The 21,244-nt window shown below is 38.0% G+C and overlaps 1 protein-coding gene across 3 annotated transcripts; it reads right to left on the bottom strand.

The window, feature by feature from the left end:
- Window positions 1–369: 369 nt before the first annotated feature.
- LOC102237385 (lysine-specific demethylase 2A-like) lies at window positions 370–20,395 on the bottom strand. Of its 3 annotated transcripts, none has more exons than XM_023334179.1 (25): window positions 20,268–20,395; window positions 17,907–18,045; window positions 17,699–17,777; window positions 17,510–17,556; window positions 16,899–17,077; window positions 16,700–16,806; window positions 15,556–15,649; window positions 15,311–15,464; window positions 15,128–15,243; window positions 14,094–14,220; window positions 12,540–12,715; window positions 12,370–12,447; window positions 11,130–11,260; window positions 10,347–10,470; window positions 9,154–9,282; window positions 8,427–8,510; window positions 8,315–8,341; window positions 7,472–7,577; window positions 6,392–6,982; window positions 4,960–5,119; window positions 4,364–4,606; window positions 2,975–3,138; window positions 2,752–2,898; window positions 2,119–2,337; window positions 370–851 (listed from the first exon to the last, which is right to left on the bottom strand). In XM_023334179.1, the coding sequence occupies exons 1-25, from the start codon at window positions 20,271–20,273 to the stop codon at window positions 670–672; spliced, it is 3,609 nt and encodes a 1,202-aa protein (XP_023189947.1). In that variant the 5' UTR covers window positions 20,274–20,395; the 3' UTR covers window positions 370–669. The 3 variants fall into 3 exon arrangements, with proteins under 3 accessions (XP_023189947.1, XP_014328531.1, XP_023189946.1); XM_014473045.2 differs by lacking the exon at window positions 20,268–20,395 and adding an exon at window positions 19,312–19,879; XM_023334178.1 differs by lacking the exons at window positions 8,315–8,341; window positions 20,268–20,395 and adding an exon at window positions 19,312–19,879.
- Window positions 20,396–21,244: the final 849 nt, after the last annotated feature.

The following is a 21,244-nucleotide window of genomic DNA, read 5'->3' on the forward strand; positions in this document are numbered from 1 at the left end:
GGGATACATTTTTCTAGGTCCGTCACACTAAACAATAAGTTATTGCAATAAACAATAAAATTGCTTTGAGACCATTTTCAAGTAACATAATAGCATAACAATGAGAGAACACATTCTCATAGATTAATAAACTTATCTTTATTGAGGATTAAGTTTATTAAAAATCCTTAAATTTCAGTTGTGAAACCCTGCTGGTTGAGAGGATTTGGCAGGACTCCATGCCGTCGAACTCTGGTCTGCTTTGCATTGCAAATAAAAATGCATTTTCTATGCAAGTGTGGGAGAATTTAAGAGAACGTAAACAAGCTAACAGAGTAAGATTGGCTGTAGCAATAATTCTCATTAATAAGGAAAAAAAAAGATATCAAGTTTGCTTTGTTGGTGAAAACTTTATGACCATTCCCATTAGAACAGAAATAACATACATAGGACTACTAAGCTTTTATTTTAGCACAGTGCTCAGATAAACAATATTCACAAGCACCTATCCTCTGTTTACAAAGAAAATACTAAAGTAATAAATTCCTCTCCATCTCTTTTTAATGTTTTAAATTACAAGCTGTAATAAAAAGGGAGAACTCCCATCCACCTCCATCAGTGATTAAATGAAGTCACTACTTCCTTCTAGTCCACTCTTTTTGGTGATGTTTTTTAAAAAAAAAGTGTGGGTTAGTCCAGGCGTTGGATGAGCTTCTCCTCCATCATACAGTAGAGGGCGATGTGGGACAAATCTGAGATGAAAGCGTCGCAGGCACGTCTGCTGATTCCCTTACAGCCTCGGAGGTCCAGCAGAGTCAGAGAGGAGAAACGCTTCAGGTAGGGCAGGCAGCCGTCCGTCAGCTGGTTGCAACCTTACAAACACAAACAAGTCAGGATTTAAATGAAGAGATGAGATGAGCAAGTGCTGGCAATCAATTAAAACAGTTAATCGCCATTAATCACTAGGCCTTATTTTGTAAGCTTGAAATATAAATATAGTTGTATATTTATATTAATTTTTCCTGTTGCACTCCAATTAAAATGGAAGAAATTATCTGATTTATTTGGTATTCTAACTTCTGAACAACAACAAAGTGAAACTTACTCCACCAGCAAACTTGCTCGGGGGACAACTGACAGATTTTATTTTCTAGTTCTTGGCTGCTCTACTCCTTTCTGATTCTGCCCTGGGCAACCGCCCATATCAAAAACATTTGTACATTTTCAAAAAAATGTTTTATTGTCTCAAACCAAACTCGGTTTTCCAGGTTTTTATATTCAGGGAGATTTAAAGTCAGGGGCTTCTTCAAACTCGCTGCAATACAGACTGCTACAGCAGATCTTTCCTGCCAACAGCATCACCATCTACAATAACTGAAGAATTTGAATTAATATTGGTTACAACAACATTTAATTTCCCTTTAGTACCAAAAACAGTATTTTTGAATTCAAATTTTGTTTCAAACGTTAATTTCAAAATTTCCCACTCCATTCTTTTCCTATGGAACTTGACAATCTTCTGCCGGAGAAAGGTTATAAGTCAAAATAGTAGTTTGATTAATCTGCATTATGCAACAACATATTAAAATTGTCAAATTAAGTCAATCAAGTTTGCTTGAACAGCATATTTCAGTAAGACACGTCAAGTGCTTCACATCATTAAAAACACAAAAGTACAAGGTTATAAAAGTCACAAAAGTCAACAACGGAGAAAACCAGTAAACTTTTTTCATTTTAAGTGCCATCATCAAATATGTTTGTCAATGTTTCATTGATTATGAATCAAAATCAGCTCTGAACAACTGGGTTTTTAGTCTAGATTTAAAGGAACTCAGTCTTTCGGCTGCTTTGTAGTTTTCTGGACGTTTGTTCCAGATTTGAACAAACATACAAGCATAGAAGCTGAATGCTGCGGCTCCACATTTAGTTCTGGTTCTGGGGATGCAGAGCAGAACCAGAAGACTTGAGAGGTCTGGAAGATTGATACAACAGCAGCAGATCTTTAATGCTGTTAAGCCATTCAGTGATTTATAAACTCTCTTCCTGGTTTTAGTGAAAACATTAGTGCATGTGTTTACGTTGACAGTTAAAATCCTAAATTACTGGCAGTTTTCAGATTGTGATCATTTAAACACCCACCAGAGAGCGTGATCTCGCTGAGATTGTTGCGGGTGTGAGTCCCAGCAGCTGCCAGCAGGGTGATGCAAGAGTCTGTTATGTCCTTGCAGTGGGCCAGGTCCAGTGCCTCCAGCTGGGGCATGTGGCGCTGCAGCAGCCTCAGTGTCGACTCGCTCACATCCAGACCGGACAGACGCAGCGTCACCATGTTCCTGAGTCTGCTGCGGGACGACTCCAAGTCTGCGCAGGCGGATCAAGATGACAAGTGACTCTTAGAGCGATGATTATTGATCATTTGTAGTTTGTTTTTTTTTTCTTTTTGTAAAAAACGTTTTCCAAATTTAGGCTTTTAATCAGACATTAGATTGCATTTTATTACAAAACTGCACAGTATGAGCATCAAGCACTTCATACAGAAATGAAGCAGTTTGCAAACATCTAACTGAAATTCAGCCATTTTCACACCGCAAAAACAAAATATTACCAACTACTTTTGGTCTAGTTTCTAATGCAAATATTTTAGTACACTTGAAATAAGACAAAACCAAGATATTTGCACTAGAAACTAGACCAAAAATACTTGGTAAGATTTTGTGTTTTTGCAGAGCCAGGATTTAAAGTCACTTGGCTCTGGTTTTGCCTACTTCTACTGACCAGGTGGGGTGATGATCTCTTTAATCTGGGCTTCTTTAATGCCTTCACACCAGCGCAGATCCAGCAGCTGCAACTGGGGCAGAGTGGGAGAGACCAGAGCAGACAGACACGACCAGGGCAGACCAGTCAGCCTGAGTTCCCTCAAACCTGCAGAGAAACGCAGGAGTCTGAGGGTGATGAGGCGTGTACGGACAGGGAGGTGTGTGTTTGTGACGGTTTGTACCTGGGAGTCTGGTGAGAAGGCAGTTGAGTTGTTTCATGGCCAGCGGCGTCCAGGATAAGTCCAGAGAGGTCGGGTGGCGTTTAATGATGCCTGCCAGCGCCTGGTTACTGAGCGGGCTACAGCGACTCACATCGATGTGACTCCACAGGCGTTTGTCACAGCTCCTACACACAACAGCACCGTAAAGATGAAAGTTATCAATTAATGGATAAATATAAAGTCGATTGATCTTATCCATTGACTGACGATTAACTGACATCCAGTCATTTTCCTAAAACCCAGAGTTCTTCTCTTATATTGTGGGGCTAGTAGACCGTCCGTAATGTGAAGGGCTCCATAACATGAAGGGTTATTTTTTCATAATATGCTGTATTTAAAATATATATAATTAGGGACACACTAAGAAAATTTCAAAAATAAAATTACAAAAATAAAGTCATAAAATTTCATAAATAAAATGAAAATATTACAAGAATAAAGTATTAAGAGAATGCAGTCATAATATTATGACAATTATTGTAATATGGCTGTTTTCATACTACTATGACCTTGTAATACTATGACTTTATTCTCATATTACTACAACTTTATTTTGTATTATGACCATTCATGTATATTGTGATTTAATTCTCATTATTTCAACTTTATTCTCGTACGACTTTATTCTAGAAATACGATTTTACTCTCCTACATCTTTTAGGAAGCACTTTTTAAAAATTTCGTCAGCTGTATTAAATACTGACTGAATCAACAGAAAATGTTAGTTAGAAAATGTTAGTTTTCTCACCTTAGACATATTTATAAACTCACAAAGACCCTCAAAAATTTAACAACAAACCATTAGTCGACACTTAAACGTACGTTTATTAATTGTTTTCGTCCGTACCTCAAACTCAGCCGCCCTTAATGGCATCATGTCTTTTCGATCGCCTTCTTCATAATCCTTTCCGTTTTCTGTCGTTACAACCTCGCCATCTTAGCACAGGAGTAACTTTTGGCTGAAAACTTAACGCTGCTTCGTCATGCAGCTCGACTAAATGAGCGCTATTAATGCGATAACTTAGGAAGCTTTTAAAGTATTCATAAATATCAGAACCATATAACGAGCATTTTACATCCAATACCGGACTCCATTTGGACCGTTTCTCATTTCTGTTAAAGGACGCGCCCGTCGCCATCTTAATTCTTGGTACCAAGGGCTCCGATTAACTATGACTAGCGGCGCCCTCTGCTGGATGGCGGCCAAATTACAACACTGAAAATAGGTCTAAGGGGACGTATTTAGTTAATCGATTGGAACTCATTTTAATCTAACAAACTATTAGCTGTCAATTAATCGCAAGTGTTTTAATTTAATTGATTTTAATAAACCTGAATCTGTAGACATACCACTTGTACCAGGCTTTACAGACAGTCATGCAGGCCAGCAGATCGGCTCTGTTCAAGTAGCTGAAGACGGACACCCAGACCTCCTTCTCCCCTCCCCGATCACTTCCTGCATCCTTAAAGGACGGCAGGGACAGTAGAGACGATGGGAGGGAGGCGGCAGAAGCAGCAGCCTGATCTTCCTCTGAGGAAGACGGGGAGTAATTTCTCCTGCTTTTGTCTCCTTGGTTTCCTCGTATACGAGGCCTGACAGAGAGGATATATGAGGAAATAACATGGTTACAACATAACAAAAGCAGGCAAAAGAAAAATAAAATTACAAATCAATATAAAGTTTATAAAATTTGAACAAAAACTGCAGGTGTGGGTCTGTCTGGTGAATTTCTATTTAAAATATGTTTGTTCTTCATTCAGAGAAGTTACTCACATACTGCGTAGTAAAATTACTCTAGTCAAAGTATAATTAAAAATACTCCAAAAAGTACATTTTCTCAAAGTTACTCAAATAAGTGTGAGTAAATGTAACTAGTTACTGCATAACTCTGGTTATCAGATAGAAGTAGTAGGAGTATTTGTAACTAAAACAGAGAAATCTCTACCTGCCCGGTCCTCTCGGGGTTACAGAGTCAGCAGGATCAGAACCTCGGGCCCTGGACGGTTTGGAATGAGCCGCCTTTCTCTGGATGAAGCCCTGCTGACCTCCTGCAGCTCCAGTTGACCTTAAGCCCATGGCCGCTTCCAGCTTTGGAACGATGGAGCCTGAACCGAGCAGACAGGTAGCGCTCAGGTAACACAACACTCAACTAGAGAGAAGGACTTTAACTAGAGACAGGACTTTAACATCATAATTACAATAAATTAATTATACAACTTGAATTGCTTTTTTTTTTTCTTTAAACATACAAACGTCAGAACCTTTGTTTTTGATCGTTTTTGGTACGCCTGTAAATGTGACGCACAAGCGACATCCACAAACTAAATGGACGACAGAGATGCTTCTTTCTGCCCACTGTAGGTTAATTTTTCCTTCAAAAAACAATCTAATGGGACACTGGAAAAAACTTGTTGGGTAAAAGTTGTGTTAAAAGGAGTTAGCCTGTCAGTGAAGCTATTCAGGCCTAAAATAGCAACTTAATGCTAAACATGTAGCAGCAGCGCCAATGTTCCCAATGCTAATGTCAGCGTCCACAGTTCATATTTCTAAAGAAGTTACATGAATGATCAGAGTGAATATAATAGGACTTTTCCCTAATCTGATGGTTGAATAAACCAAATTACGGATTAAAAACAAATACTGTTTATAGGACCTATTAGTGTATTTTTATTAAAGCTGCTTTATGTAACTTTAATAAAAATATATGTTTTTTACATTTTTGGTAAAACTCTCACTATGTCGTGACAGCATGGCGTGACACAGATCATCTGTGATCCTACTGCCATCTGCATAAATGTACTACTCCTGAAACAACCACTCAGAGCCAGGGGGAGTGTCTTAGCACGTCAATCAACCTCGTGAACGCACTGCTAAGTGTGCTAATGGCAGAGAAACAACATACTATTACAGGAAAACTGTTCATCTTCCGTCGCAGGTAGCTATGCTAACTAGCCTTAGCATTCATAGAAGGCTACGCTAGCTGCAGCGTAGCAGAGAGGAAAGACGGCGTGAGAAGGGGTGGAACTTAGATGGGCATGACTGACAGTGCTAAAACCCGCCTCCGGGCTCTGATTGGCTGATTTTTTTTTCACAGATTATTTTTCTCATAACATTCTGTCATAACACAGTGACAGTTTTAACAAATATGTAAAAAACATTTTTTATAAAAATTACATATTGCAGCTTTAATAAAAGTAGGTAAAATATTATCATTTATTCAATAATTTAGCAGCAAAAAAAAATTTTTTTTAATTAAAAATCTTTATTTTGTTGATATGTGATTTGCTTAAAATTTTATTAATTTTGATTAATTTCAGAACCTTAAGTTGACAATTTAACCGAGTCCCATCATTAAACACTTGAGTTCCTCCGTTTACCTGACTGTGTCTTGGCCTTGTGCGGCTGCTGCAGCGTGACCGTCAGGTAGGATCCACTCAGCAGGTCGTCGTTCAGATCAGACACCAGCAGCACCGGCGGTTCCGGGTCCGAATCCCAGCGTCCGTCCTCCTCGTCGTCCTCCCCTTTCATCTCGTCGTCCTCTGCCGTGTCCACCTCCTCTTCCTCGGGGTCGAACTCCTGCCCCTCGCTGTCGTCATCTTCGTCGTAGTCCCTCCTGCGTCTCCGGTGTTTGTGGCGCAGATAGTCCTTCTCTTCCTCGCTGTCGCACTCGTCCTCGTCGTAATCGTCGTCGTCATCGTCGTCATCCTCGTCGTCGTCTTCGTCATCGTCCGACTCTTCGGAGTCGTCTCCTCTGCGTTGCATCCTGGATCCTCCGCGGAGCCGGACCCGCCCTCTGCGCCCTACCTCCTTCATTCCCATCCCTCGCTTCAGCCTGAGGACCGACATGGAGCCGCCCGACACAAACCCGCCTCGGTTCCCCTTGTGGGACAAGCCGCCCCGCGACAGACCCCTCCTGCTGGCGCCAAACGACCTTCTGGACGAGTGGCCCATTCTTCTTCTGTGAGACACTAGAGACACAATGTGACAACAGGAGATGTCAATATTGCATAAAAATCAGAAAACTGCTTCCTTCTTCTGGCATATTTTATGTTTTTTAGTAAACAGTGATTGAAAAGCTGCTGAACTTATTTAAATTTTTTGTCCGATTAATTAATTAATTGCCACAGGCAAAAGTCGTAGAATTTATAACAAAAAGAAAAGTCAGAATTCTGAGATTAGAATCGGAGTTTGGGGGAAAAAAAACTCTCACTTCTGGGGGATTATGATGTTTCTGTAAACAAAATTAGCCCTCAAAATATATTTATTATCAGAATGGAAATTATCAACATTTTTCCTCCGACTATATATACCATTAATTGCGACAGGCAATATCTAAAAAAAAGTAGCAATAAATAGTTAATATTTTTATCTGTTTAGTACCATAAAATATTGTTATAAAACTTTTGAGTCCATATTGCCCACTTTCAGCTTCCAGCAGACATTTAAAACACACAAACCGTGATCGTCGTCATCACTCCCGGAGTCGTCGCCCTCCTGGCTGTGGAACTGCCGTCTGTAAATTTTAGCAATTCGAGCATCGAGCAGTGATGAAGATTTCCTCTTCTGCACATCGGAGGAAAAAAGGAATAAGATTAAAAACAAAAGGAATCAGAAACTAAAAGTTTGATCACACTGATCCTAAAAACAACTGATCCTTTTACATGAGAGACCGACACAGAGTAGTGCATGTTGTTTAACTTATTTTTATTAACCTCCTTTACTCTGACACCCCTAAATGAAATTCAATGCAACAGTCTGCCTTTCAATTCAAGACTGCAAAAAACAAAATCTTACCAAGTATTTTTTGTCTAATTTCTAGTGGAAATATCTTAGTACATCTGAAATAAGACAAACCTTATTTTATGTCAATTTATTCCTTAATATTGATGAAAAAAAAGTACTAGTTCTACAAGCAGATTAATTCACTAATAAGACATTTTATCATATTATAAGTGAAATTATCTGGAATCATTTCCTTAAAACAATGTTGAAAGTTACATTTTTCTTATTTCATGTACAAAATTTGCACAGGAATCTAGACCAAAAGTGTTTGGTAATTTTTTTGTGTGTGTTTTTGGAGTGAATTCAGTTTATTTATAAAGCACCAATTCACAACAAATATTTTTATAAAAAAGGCACTTTACAAAAACTTAAATTAGACATACATTCCAACCGATCCCAGTATCACTTAGAATCCCAAAAGAGTACTAAAATATGAAAGAGGCTCAAGGAATATAAATGCATTTGAATGCATCACATATTTAGATAAAATGTAAAAGATAAAATAACTTCTGGCTCACCAATGAATCGCCTCTGTCACCTTTACACTGTAAACAGGATAAATTTAAGACTCTGAAATAAAGCCACTAAACCAAACAAAGTGACATGAAGCTAAATTAGGATATTGATTACCTCTCGATCGGTGATGCCCTGAACGCACTTTGGACACTCCCAGCAGCTGGGCAGGTCTTTATTCACGACGCCGTCGCCCTGAACCTAACAGGACATTTAAACAGAAAGTCAGCACCAGAGTTGGGTAATAACTTCATTCACTTGAGAAACTTTTGGAAAAAAATTTAATCTTAGTAGTATTTTTACTACTCTGTACTTTTTACTTTTACTTGAGTAATTTTATTATGAAGTATTTCTACTCTTACTTGAGTAAAATGTCTGGATTTTCTACCCACTGAATGAAAAACACACATTTTAATTCACCAGACACAGACACACAGCCGCCGTTTTTATTAAAGTTTAGTAAAACATTTTATTGAAAGAAACTGATTTAGAAAAAGAAACATATTTTGCCTGATTTAGTTATTTTTTGTTACTTGTATGAATTATTTTAATTTTCATCCTCTAAATATCAAAATTTCCACTTACTATATTTTCTCCATCTAATGATGACATTTTTAAATATTAAATGATTGATAATTTGATCAGTTACTCAGAACTTGAGTCGACTTTTACCAGATACTCTTTTACTCTTGGATGGCTACTGCAGTTTGAATATCAAGCACTTTCAAGGATTTTATACAGATATCAAGCACTTTCCAAAATTTAAATACACCTAGTTGAAATTAAATGGTTTTAAAGGATTTTAAGGAACCTGTACGAACAAAAACAAATGTTCCCAGCTTACTGTGAGGCAGGCAGGATGGACAATCTGAGCGCAGCTGGAGCACTCCATCAGAGTGAGGGAAGCGTCTCCGGTTTCCTCCTGGTTCGGCTCCTTGCAGATTTCACACACTGCAGACAGCGGGAGGCCCGGCTGGACAAGGGAGCAAAGTTACAAAACACACACACACGCAAAAAGGAAAAATCAGTTCACTCACTACAACAAACCCTGTCAATAATACCTTTGGCATAACATCTGGGAAAAACAAATCCATTCGGTAACAGTTTATTTGAATGGGTATGTATAAGACTGACCTGTTATAAACATAAAGGAGTCTTCATGAATTTTTACGACCGTTGTCACAAAGTGTCATTCAATAAATAATGACACTTTTAATGCAAAGTTGCACTAAAGGTTGGATTAAAAGTCCACTAAAAGTGTCAAATTTGCATTAAAAGCATCATTATTTACCGACTTTTACAGAAACATTCATGAAGACTAGTTCATGTTTATCAGTGTCATGTCACTCTTATGCACACCCATTAAAATAAACTATTAGAATGCATTTTATTCGTTTACTCAAACTCAAAACTGTTATTTATAAAATCTCCAACCAACATGGAGAAATTATTTGAGAAAACTCCATATTTGTATTTGTGTGTCCACATGAGCAACCTGAGACTTAGTCTGCGACAAATAATGCAGCGATGTGATTCCTAGTCGATATCGTCTTGTGTTTTATTAACTTTACATTCAAATAGACTAATTAAAGGTAGTTTAACACCCATATCTGTCCATATAAATTAACCTGCTGGTGCCATGTTTAACTCCTAACAGGAAGTTGTGGTTGTTTTGAAGCAATCTGGTTGGCTGAGGCGGCCTGAGCTTTGCACCACGCTGCCCCCTACGGGTCTGGAATGTTTAAAACAATAATCAGGCGTGCAGTAGTGCAGATTTATGTGGATGGAAACTTTTTTATAGATGTTGTGCAGATACGCACTATTTATTGAATAAAATGTATATGTATTAATTACTATCCCATTATTGGTACTTGCAGATAATATTTTGAAATATTTATAAAAATGTATTTGACATTTTATTCATTTTTTCACCTTTCTTATTAAGTAACATTCTTGCAAACAGTAAAGTAAAATTTAATTGACCAAAGAGACGTGTTTCTACTTTGCACACAACAAATAAACGTTGAACTTTCTTACCGAGAGGCACTGCCGCAGCACGCAGGTCTGCTTGAGTTTCCCGGGTCCTCCAAACTTCTTCATGTCTCTGCAGAAGTTACAGTCTCCACACTCTGCTCTCATACACGCCTCACAGCGCTTACATCTGCAGACAAACGGAAGAAAGGTTCACAAACACAGTGAACATAAATTGTCTTCATGAAGAAGTGTAGCCTGATCGCAGAATCAGAGGAATGATCAGAGGTTTGCACTGGAGCATTGTGTCCTTCCTCAGACACTTCAGTTCATATTTTTAACCAAATTAGGACTCTGTACGGACTTCCAATTAGGGCTGAGACATTTATCGTGATTAATCAATTATTGGAATAATAATGAAATAATTTAGAAATTGATTAATTGTTAACTGGAGTATACAAACTCAAGAAAAGGCCATTTCCTGAAAGAACACAATCAGAGCAGTTTCTAAGCCAAAGATTTTACAAAAATATAAACATTTAGCATTAAAGATAAAATAAAAACCTTTGTCTGTAAAAATGCTCCACCCAAAACTTGAGGAGTTCTGGGTAGAGCATTTTTAGCTTCACCTGATTCAAATTCAGTAAAAAAAAAAAAAAAAAACACCTTTTGCTATGTAATTATTAGTTGGGTTAATCCAAAAAAGGATCACCAGATTAGCCCTACACTGCGTTTATCCGATTAATCATCAGAAAAATTGTTTACTAAATCGCAAATCACAGTCCTTCTTCCCATCCCTTTAGTAATTCTGGTTGTGCCCAACCTAAACGTTTGTTTTATTTTTGTTACCTGACTCTGCGGCGCCTCAGGGAGGACATGGAGGAGGGTTTCTGCGGACGTTGCATGGAGGTCGCTGAGGGCGGTTTAGGACGAGGAGCTGGTGGCGGTGGAGGCGGAGGAGGCGGCTGATACCACGAAGGCTGAGGAAGACGCAGAAAAGTCAAGAAAATTTAACATTATTATTGTTAGTTGTAGTATATTCCACTTATTAAAGTAATTTGTCCCTTATATCATTTGATAAAGGGTAGTTGCCAGATTTGTCTGTCTGAACGCTGAAGGCATTAACACAGACATCTTTTTACATACGCATCACAATCTAACCATTTCATATCAGCCGATATCAATAATTAGGAAGGACATTTCTGTTCACAGAGAAATCATAATCCATTCTGTTTATGGGTTATTATTGTTGTGTTTTATTTTGGATAGTTAAATTATCTTCCAGTTCCAGTGTTAAGTGTTCTTTACAAAATGAAAGTGTATTGTTTTTTGAGAGCAAACTTGCATTCGTATTGGCACCAATTTCCTTAACTTTTAGGAGATCGGTGATCAGCCGATACTTGCATGCATCAGCAAAGGTCTAAAATCAACCACTGTCCTGTTTTTGAGAGAGGTTTGACTGACAGACCGTCCCACCATGTCGTGTCTGCACGTTCATGTTTAACAACAGTCACCTCCCTGTTCACAACTCGGCCACTTTATTGCTATATTTAGCAACATTTCAGACAAAAAAAATCAGTTATCAGGTATCAGCTAAAAGCAGAATCGGCAGGTCTGAATTTTTAAAGATCAGTAATCGGCAACCGGCCAGAAAATCGGTGCACCTCTATTCTTATGCCATCATCAACAAATTTACTTGAAAAGGATCTCAAAAAATGCAATTATCATTAATCACAATAATTATCAGGACAATTTAACGTACAGTAAAATTTGTTATTATGACAGGCCTGATTGTCTCTGTGCTGGACGGCAGATTTTGTTTTTCTAGAATCGACAGGAAGGAGTATTTATAGCTATAAACAACAAAATGGAAGTTTTCTGTCCGTCACAGAGGCTGAGAAAACTGGACCAGATAAAGCAGGCAAGTTACGTTAAGCCCAAGGTGTTTCTAAACGAAACGAGTGTTTAAGATAATATGATGGGAAAAATAAAAGAACACAAAAGAAAATGTGAGTGTAAATAGTTATAAAACTGAAAAGGTTGTTTTGGTCCAGAAGGACGTTTGGGTCAGATTCAGATGAATGTTTACCCTGGGTGGCCACTTCACAATCGGTTTTCCAGTGTAGGACAGTTTAGGGTTGTCATTAGCATGTTCCTTCAGTAAAGCCTGAAAAAAAAAAAGAGTTGTTAAAAGGGATTGAAAAGAAAAAAATTAACATTAAACATATTAACCAGTTAAGATAAAGTGATGTAAAGTACCTTGATGTGTGTCATGAGAGTTGAAGCATTCTGAATCCCGGCAGGGACGCTCCTTTTGCTCGACGGCAGCGCCTCCAGTTTGCTGATCAAACTCCAGAGACCCTCCAGCTCCAGCGGAGTCAAATGGACTTTGGATGGAGACTTTTCAGACTCTTCGTTCTTATCAGAATCCTCCTCTGAATCAGGTAACAGATTTTAATCAGAGAAATTCCAGCATGTCAGGATTGGACTGTACATCTACAGTCGATGACAAAAAAACAGCAAAGCAACAAGTTGGGCATCCAGAAGGAATAGCTAACGTTTAAGATATTGTGGTACAGATCTGATGATGGGAATGTAAACGACTGAATTAGCCAGAGATTGCTTCAGTCAGTGCATAAGGGCTGAAATAGTAGCTGTGTTTTCATTAAAAATGTCCGCAAATATTTGTCTATACTCTGATAATGTCGACAAAACACAATTTTGTGATTGCTGTGTTTCCATTAAATAAGAAATGTAATTAAAATCATACATCGGTAAGCCTGTTCACTCCCCAAGTCACTAACATAACGGCAGTGACGGATTATTCATATTTCAGCCGTGGCGCTAGCATTCAACATCTATGAGCCAATCAGAGGAGACGTCGCGTTTTATTCAGGCGTTGGCGCAACAAGCCCATTATACTTGGGATAGGCTACATAAGCGGCGTTTTGGGGAAATTGTAGTCGGCCATTTTACAGATACAACAATCATTTTATTGATTCAACACGTTCAAATGAAACAACTTTTATGAATTGCGCGACGATGCTGTGAGAGCTCTAGTGGAGCCAATAGCACATTGTCCAAAACAATAAAATAAATTTTAATAAACAGCTACCATATTTTTTTACCTGTAGGGCGCACTGGATTATAAGGTGCACTGTTAATGAGTGGTCTACTTTCAATCTTTTCTGTATATATGAAGCGCAAACAAAACAGTCAGAAAAATCAGTACGTATTACTCTGTGACACTCCTTACTACAGTAGCCGTAACGTAATGTAACTAAACATTTTGACAGAGTGCAGTGAGCGCCACGTAACACACAAAATTGACTCGAGGTCAGTAAGCACAACCAGAATTAATCCATATTAATTCACAAGAAGGTGTTGTTTTACTCCAGAACAATATATAAGGTCTGTATTAAAAGGCGCATTGACGTTTTCTGATAAAATTAAAGGCTTTTAAGTGTGCCTTATAATACGGAAAATACGGTATTGTAATCCTGCTACTTCCTGTTGTCTTCTTCTGTGTTTCTGCCAGTAGTAACAGCCGGGTGCTGATCACATGACTCATGCAATGGGAAAAAAGCTGTTTTGATATGGCTGAAAAAAACCACCTCATTCTAACGTAAAAACTTTTTATTGAAATTGCTCTGTTTCCATTACTTTATTTTCATAATTTCAATTTGTGACATTTTCCACTTAGTGTAAAGAAACATTGTAGGCAGCAGAACGAACTTCCAGAATATTGACTGAAGGTCAGCAGACAACCAGAGTCAGTCTACAAACTGTATTCATTATGTATTTGTTTCATACCTGTGCCCAGTGAGTACTTCTGAAACTCAGCGGTAAAGTAGGACGTCTTTGTCAGACTGAAGACGTAGCGCTCCAACACGTACCAGCACATCTCGTAAAAGAACGGGCAGCGAAACTTCACAGGAACCTGCAGCCGACACGGAGGGAAAACCAAGACCAGGGGTGTACAAACTTTATGTCACATGTGGCAAAATGGTTGAGTCAAAAATACTCGTGGGCCAAGAACATTGTCTAATTTTTTAGATTGTTAAGGGATTTTGTTCTTTGTAGATTCAAAACTTAAAATAATTTAGTACATGTTTTGTGTTAAAAGAAAAGGTTGTAGTTTTCAAATTCTTTTAGACTCAACTGAACAAATTTATTCTCGGTTAGAAAAACAAGATTTATTTGATTGTTAAATAACTTGGTCGCAGCAAGCAAAGTCAGCTTTTACTTATTATAAAAGCTTGGTTATAAAAATGCAAATACTTTGTGTTTTACGTAACTTTTTCTATTATAAAAAGATTATGTCAGTAATAATTTTACCCTGACTATAAATAAAAAGTCTCCATCTGCATTACAGCTGGATGACATGGCTTAAAAATAAAATCTACAATTATTTCATACCAAATAAGATTTAAATCCCTTTTTTTTCTCAAATTTTATTAAAAATAAATTAAAAACAACTGAAAATATTTATAAAAACTGGCATTTATTTCAATCATCTCTTCTGTGAATTAACTTGAATTTAAACTCAAAATAATTAGAAGATGTAAAACAATCTGAGCTACAGAAACACACATAGTACATTGGTGGGAGAAGCGAAAATCCACATTTTGTTAAAATTAAACCATCAATAAGAAAAAAATTTGATTAGTCGATATAATCAATTTATCCCCCAGCTCTAATCAACATCAACCACTTGCATTCTCTATTATTCTTCAACTGTTTTTGGGTTCCTCAAAAGAGAAATGAATAAATGAAATAAAATAAATTAGGCAGCCCCTGACCATCACTTGTTATTTACATTTCAGAGAGTTTGTGTCAGAACCTACCCGAGTTCTGTCCTCAATGTTGCAGATGTTTAGCTGCATGGGGATGTTGAAGCTGTGCAGGAAGTTGCCTCCAAATACAATCGAATCCACAGGAGTGTAAACCGCATGAATCCAGCCTGAGGATTCAAGCCGAACATCAGAACTGCTTCCTGAGCAGCTGCGTCAGACGTACTCTGAGCGTACCTGAGGGTATGATGAACGTACAGCCCGGCTTCAGTTCGATCCTCTGACAGTCAGACACTCGATCTCCCAGGAAAATGTCCCCCTGCTTCCCAGACAGAACCCAGTTCTCATACAGCTCCAGGCTTGGATCCGTCGGAGGGATCAGCCAGAAAACCTAAAACACAAACGCATTTTATTTATTATTATCAGTACAAACTCTGCACCATTTAACACAATAAACCTGAATAAAAACATTTTACATCTACCTTCCTCCCTTTGAGAATGTGGTACCAGACTGACGTCCCGCCAAAGTCGATGTGAAAGTCCGTGTAGCAACCCTGAACACTCATCAGGCAATATCTGAGGAATAAACAGCAGCAGTGGTTGAGTTCAGATGAGCTAGCATGGAAAAAAAATAAATATTACCAAGTACTTTTGTCTAGTTTCTAGTGCAAATATGGTAGTACACTTTAAATAAAACAAAACTAACTTAAAGTAGCTTTTCAACAAGACAGAGCAGCTTTTTAAAGTAAATAATTTCTTAATATTTATTTTGTTCCACTGAGAGATTATTTAACTTTTAACAAGACATTTTTCCCATGTAATAAGTGAAATAATTTGCCAGTGGAACTAAAACTTTAGCATCAATATTAAGAAATTAATTACTTAAAACAAGCCCACATATCTTGCTGAATTGTCACTTGCAAGTTAGTACCGGAGTTAATGAAAAATCCATAGTTTTGGATTTTTCATTATTGTTCAGTTTTATCCTGTTGTGACTGTTTGCTAGTTTTTAATAGTTAAATATTGTTTAGTTTATTAGTTCTAGTAGTAGTTTTAGTTTTTCCATACTTTGGTTCATTTTTATGTGCAGAATCAAGTTTTGTGTATTGATTTTGTATTGAATACTCAATAGATGACACTATTTTGAAAAAAATTATTATTGTTGAACAACAAACTGACTGGCATTTCTCCCATTTTTTGCTGTTTTGCATTTCGTGAACTAGCGCCACCTGGTGGAGTATGGAATGCCGTAATTTGCCGACAGTTGATCTAAACTGCTTGTGTGGTTAAAATAAATAAAAAGTAAATTTCACATCAGTTCCACAAAAACAAACGATGTTCTATCTATAATTTCAGTATGTTTTACTTTTACACAATACAGCATAGTTCTAGTTAGTAACAGTTTTTTCCCATTAATTACCGAAAATGTTTTTTCTCAACTTTTTGTTATTTTTTTTAGTTTTAGTTAACTATAATACCCTTAGTTTGTACACATGAAATAAGACAAAACTCACATATGTACACTTGAAATTAGACAAAAGATAAGATTTTATGGTAAGGTTTTGTGTTTCTGCAGTGATGGGTTAGGGTTTCACTGACTCCTGGAAAGAAAGAAAGTGAACTTACTTCTGGACTTTTGGATACTGCATGTCATTGATGGAGTTGGTTGAATCCCTCTGCCTCTCTTTTAAATGACGAGGCCACATGTTGTCCACCCAGTCTATGAGCTCCACCTATGCGTACAAAAATGAAAAAAATAAAATAAAATGTATTGAAAGTTAAAACGTTACTGATGTCAGTATATTCACACAGAGAGAGAACATACTGTGGTTGGTCTTTTAACCAAATTCTCCAGTTTGGTGTGGCTGAACTCAAGACTTATAACATTATAGAGTTTCTCTCTCTGAGACACCGGAGTCTCATAATAACGCGTCCACTGGGCCATGGACATCTCTGTCCCCTTCTGGGTGCTCACATCCATTACGTCTATCATGCGTCTGCTACCTGAGAGGATGAAGAAGACGGGAGGTGGTTGGTCACATGATCAAATCAGAGAAGAAAGAGTTTGAGGAGAGACAAAATGATGAGAAGGCAAAACAACAAAAGTACAAAAGAATGAGAAGATAAAGGACAAAATAATGAGAAGACAAATGGACAAAAGGAAAAATAGTTGAGAAGATAAATAGATGAGGATGTATGGATAACGGATGTAATATCAGATTAATAGAAGAGTAGGATGGATAACAAATACATATTTTCAATATGTATGAAGAACTGGAACAAAGATTTATTTCCATATTTTTTCACTATTGCAGAAACTGAAGTTATTCTCTGTGCAGAACATCCAATTAAAGACATGTAGCTTTACCCAGATGAAGATGTAACATACAATAATAATAAAAACAATAACAAAGATGATAACAATTAAAATCTTACCAACAAACGTCTTCACATCGTTGACACTGAAATCAGGTTCTGGCATCCTGCAGAACCACACAAAAGTCAAAGTTTATTTTAAATATCAGGTCATATTAGCCACCAAGCTAACTTGACCAGTTTGCTCAGCAGCTAACTCATGAACAAGCTAACAGGTTATGAGTAATCGGTAAACAGAAATGTTCCTACTTGATTCCCAGGCCTTCAGGCTTCTCAAACAGGATCGGGTCTCTCAGGCCACCTTTCTGGACGAACTCGTATGTAAAATCTGTGAAATATGGAAAAAATGTAAAAACGGACTGAAGTGTACATATAAAAAAAAAAGTGTTAAGAAAAGCTTCTGTCTCTTATTGTGAGGCAAAAAGCGCTGAACAATGGTTAAACACAACTAACCAACCTTTTCCTTCCATGCGGACGATTCGATCAGAACTAAACTTTTCGCTTCTGACTTTCTCCTCCAAGTTGAACATCCTTCTCCCATCAATCTCCTCATCTGAGATCCCATCGTCATGGTAACGCCTTCGAGTACCGGCTCGCTGTAGTGGATAGATCAAATTAAGAAGTACGGAAGGAGACAAATAACAACACAAAAAAACTTTAAAAAGCCACACTGAATGGTTATGGGAAGCACCTGTAACCTTTCAACAGAACTGAGTAGACGGTGTTAAACAGTCAACCCAAATTCCAAGAATGGTTAGGGGGTGTCAAACTCCAGTCCTCAAGGGCCGGTGTCCTTTTAGATGTGCTTCTGCTGCACCACACCCGAATAGAATAATTAGGTCATTATTATTCCAGAGCCATTAGCAAGGCTCTGGAGAACTGATCTACACAAGGAGGAGGTAATTAAGCCATTTAATTCCAGTGTTTTGTACTTGTGGCACATCTAAAAACTGCAGGACACCGACCCTTGAGTACTGGAGTTTGACATCTGTGGGTTAGACTGTGACTAATATTTCATAACACTGAATTTATTTGTACACCACAAAATAATCAAAAAAACAGTTAATTACTCAACCAAAAGCATTTCTTGGTATTAAATTGATCATTGTTCTAGTACGTTAATATTTATGGATCTTAAATGCAGCCAGACATAGATGCACAATCTCTGAACCAAATTCATCAGCTTACACTGTTCAATAGTTGTACGACAACTTTAAAAAACAGCTAAGAGTAATAACGATTTGCCATATGAGCCATGGAGTCTAGCTTGGTTCTTCCAGGGCCAAAACCAGGAAAAAACAGCTCTCCATTCCTGCAGCCTTAAGAAGCATGGACAAACTGTCAAGCATGGCAGTAGTAGCAACAAATTAAAATTCAAAAATACTTTATTAATCCCAAAAGGAAAATAAATGTTGCTATAACTCATTAATTCTCCAAAAAGTTATTGAAGATGGTGATGGCTGTTGGCAGGAAAGATCTCATGTAGTGGTCTGTATTTCAGTAAATCTGAAGAAGCCTCTGACTGAAGAGACTCTGCCTTTCCACAGTTTGTTATTCGGGAAGCATCTCACTGTTCTGGTGGGGATGGTGCTGTCCACACAGATGTTTAGATAGTCAGTCACAAACTCAGTCATGGCACTGACGTCATCTCCATGTGGCTGGCAGAGAGTAGTCCAATCAGTTGCTTCAAAACAAGCCTGGAGGGCCTCTTCTACTGCCCTGTGATTATGCTGTGGGATTTCCCTTTGAGTTGTGCAACTCAAGTTCTTCAACCTTTCCTGATAGTTTACATTCAGTTGTTTCACTCTTTTTCTCATTACATAAGCAGCCTGGGAAACCTAAACGGGAATTATTAAACTTACCAGCCTTTTGCTGAACCGAGGCTTTGAATCATCCATATTCAGTTGGAACGACTGGCTTCTCTCTATTGAAGAAGTAAAGAACCACCAAAGAAGACCTTTAACCTGCACCGTAGGGCCACATGGCTCTTTGGTTGTAAACAATCCGCTAAAAAGTATGGACCTAAATGGCTGCAATCCAAGACCCTTTAAAAAGATTAAAATAACAAAGCTTACAGAGAGTTTGGCTGACTCCGCTTTGATTTAGAGTGAATCACCAAAGCGGTTTAAAAGATGCAAAAAGAGAAAAAAGCAGTCCGACTCGGTTACATCATAGTCTAGAAGTTAGCGGGAACAATAAGTTATATAGTTTCTTTAAATTCGAGATCAACGGAAGCTTTGTTCTAATCCGAGCCAGTGTTGGTCTGCTGAGTTCAAAATGTCCTCCGACAGAATCCCAAACATATCCTCGGGTTATTTAACAACAGATATCTGTAGCCGAACGAGCTCAGCCATAGAAAAACATTTTCTCTGTGTAACTATAACTGCAAAACCTATCGGCATGAACGTCTCCAAACAGCCGCCATTTTCCGTTCCATCACAAAACAACAGTAGATCCCACCCACAAACTCGTTCTGGACCAATCAGGCGAGAGCAAGCGAGAAGCACATTGGATTTACAGCGGTGACGCTCAGCGTCAAAAAAATGCGTAGATTCTGATTGGACAATTATCCCCAATAAGGGCGTAAGCAACCTATAAAACTACCAATAACGCCACACTTGAAACCACGTCTTTGCATCCATTGGTTGTTAGGTTCTAACGCCTTTATTGGGTGATAGAACAACATATCAATCATAAGGGTAGCCAACCAGTTGACGATGCGACACACCGTCCTCACCGCCTTATTCCCAGTAAAAACTGCATTCAGTCAAATAAAACTGAAAATACGTCAGAACCCAAAGCGTGTTATAGCGCTTACCCCCATGGTAACAGAGAGCGGGTCTCCTCAGGACGGGAGCCGTGATCCGGTGGGTGTCAGAGCCTCAGTGAGCTGTCACTACTGCCAAAGACTCACATCCCAACAGTCATGCTTCAGTTCAACAAGGAAGTGGGTGGTTCTGATGGAAATGCAACTGCACCTTCTGTCATCCACCGTTCATTGGCCGGCAGATGTTGCATGGTTGCTGTGATTGGTAGGAGAGGCTTGTCTTTCAAATAGGTACATCTGATCTACGGCAAGCCAGAGACCACGCTGCGTTGCTTTTGTCTGAAAACCGAAATACTAAAATGTAATTTTAAACAATAAATATTTAGAAGACCACCCAAAAGTCAGTAAACACGCAGAAGCTCTCTACAGTTGTGCTTTTAATCTTTAGCTATCAATAATCTTAGCCTGATCGCTTGATTAAATTAGATTTTATCTTGCAGGCCCTTCAGATCCTCCAGGTCTTCTAGAAAGGGACTTCTGTTCTGTTAGAACCTAAAATGAAACTAAAAATCATAGATCACAGATCAGACAAACAAAAATGATGGTCGGTGTGTATATATTTTATTTGTGAACAAAATGGACAAATCTATAAAACAGAAACAAATAAATTTTAGTTTATTATCCTACACTACAGCAGTACGAGATACAAACTCGTACTGCTTAACAATTACACAAAAATTACAATTTTGTTGCAAAAATCTAAAAAAAACTTCAATAAAAACAAAATTATTGAACAGCCAAAGTTAATTAGACCCGAGATGAATGTTGAGTAATGCCCAATATGCTTCACTATGTACATTTTACATCAAATAGGCTACTTTAATTTGTTTTTTATTATGTAAATAGGCTGTCATGGGAATGGGCTCGCACCTGAACAGGTTGCCAGTCCATTAAGGCTTGTTTCACGCTTCAGAAAAGCTTAGCTTCTCCCTAACATGCAGCTCAAAATGGTCAGATTTTAACATAAA

This window comes from Xiphophorus maculatus, chromosome 5 (genome assembly GCF_002775205.1).
Source record: "Xiphophorus maculatus strain JP 163 A chromosome 5, X_maculatus-5.0-male, whole genome shotgun sequence".
Taxonomy (NCBI): domain Eukaryota; kingdom Metazoa; phylum Chordata; class Actinopteri; order Cyprinodontiformes; family Poeciliidae; genus Xiphophorus; species Xiphophorus maculatus.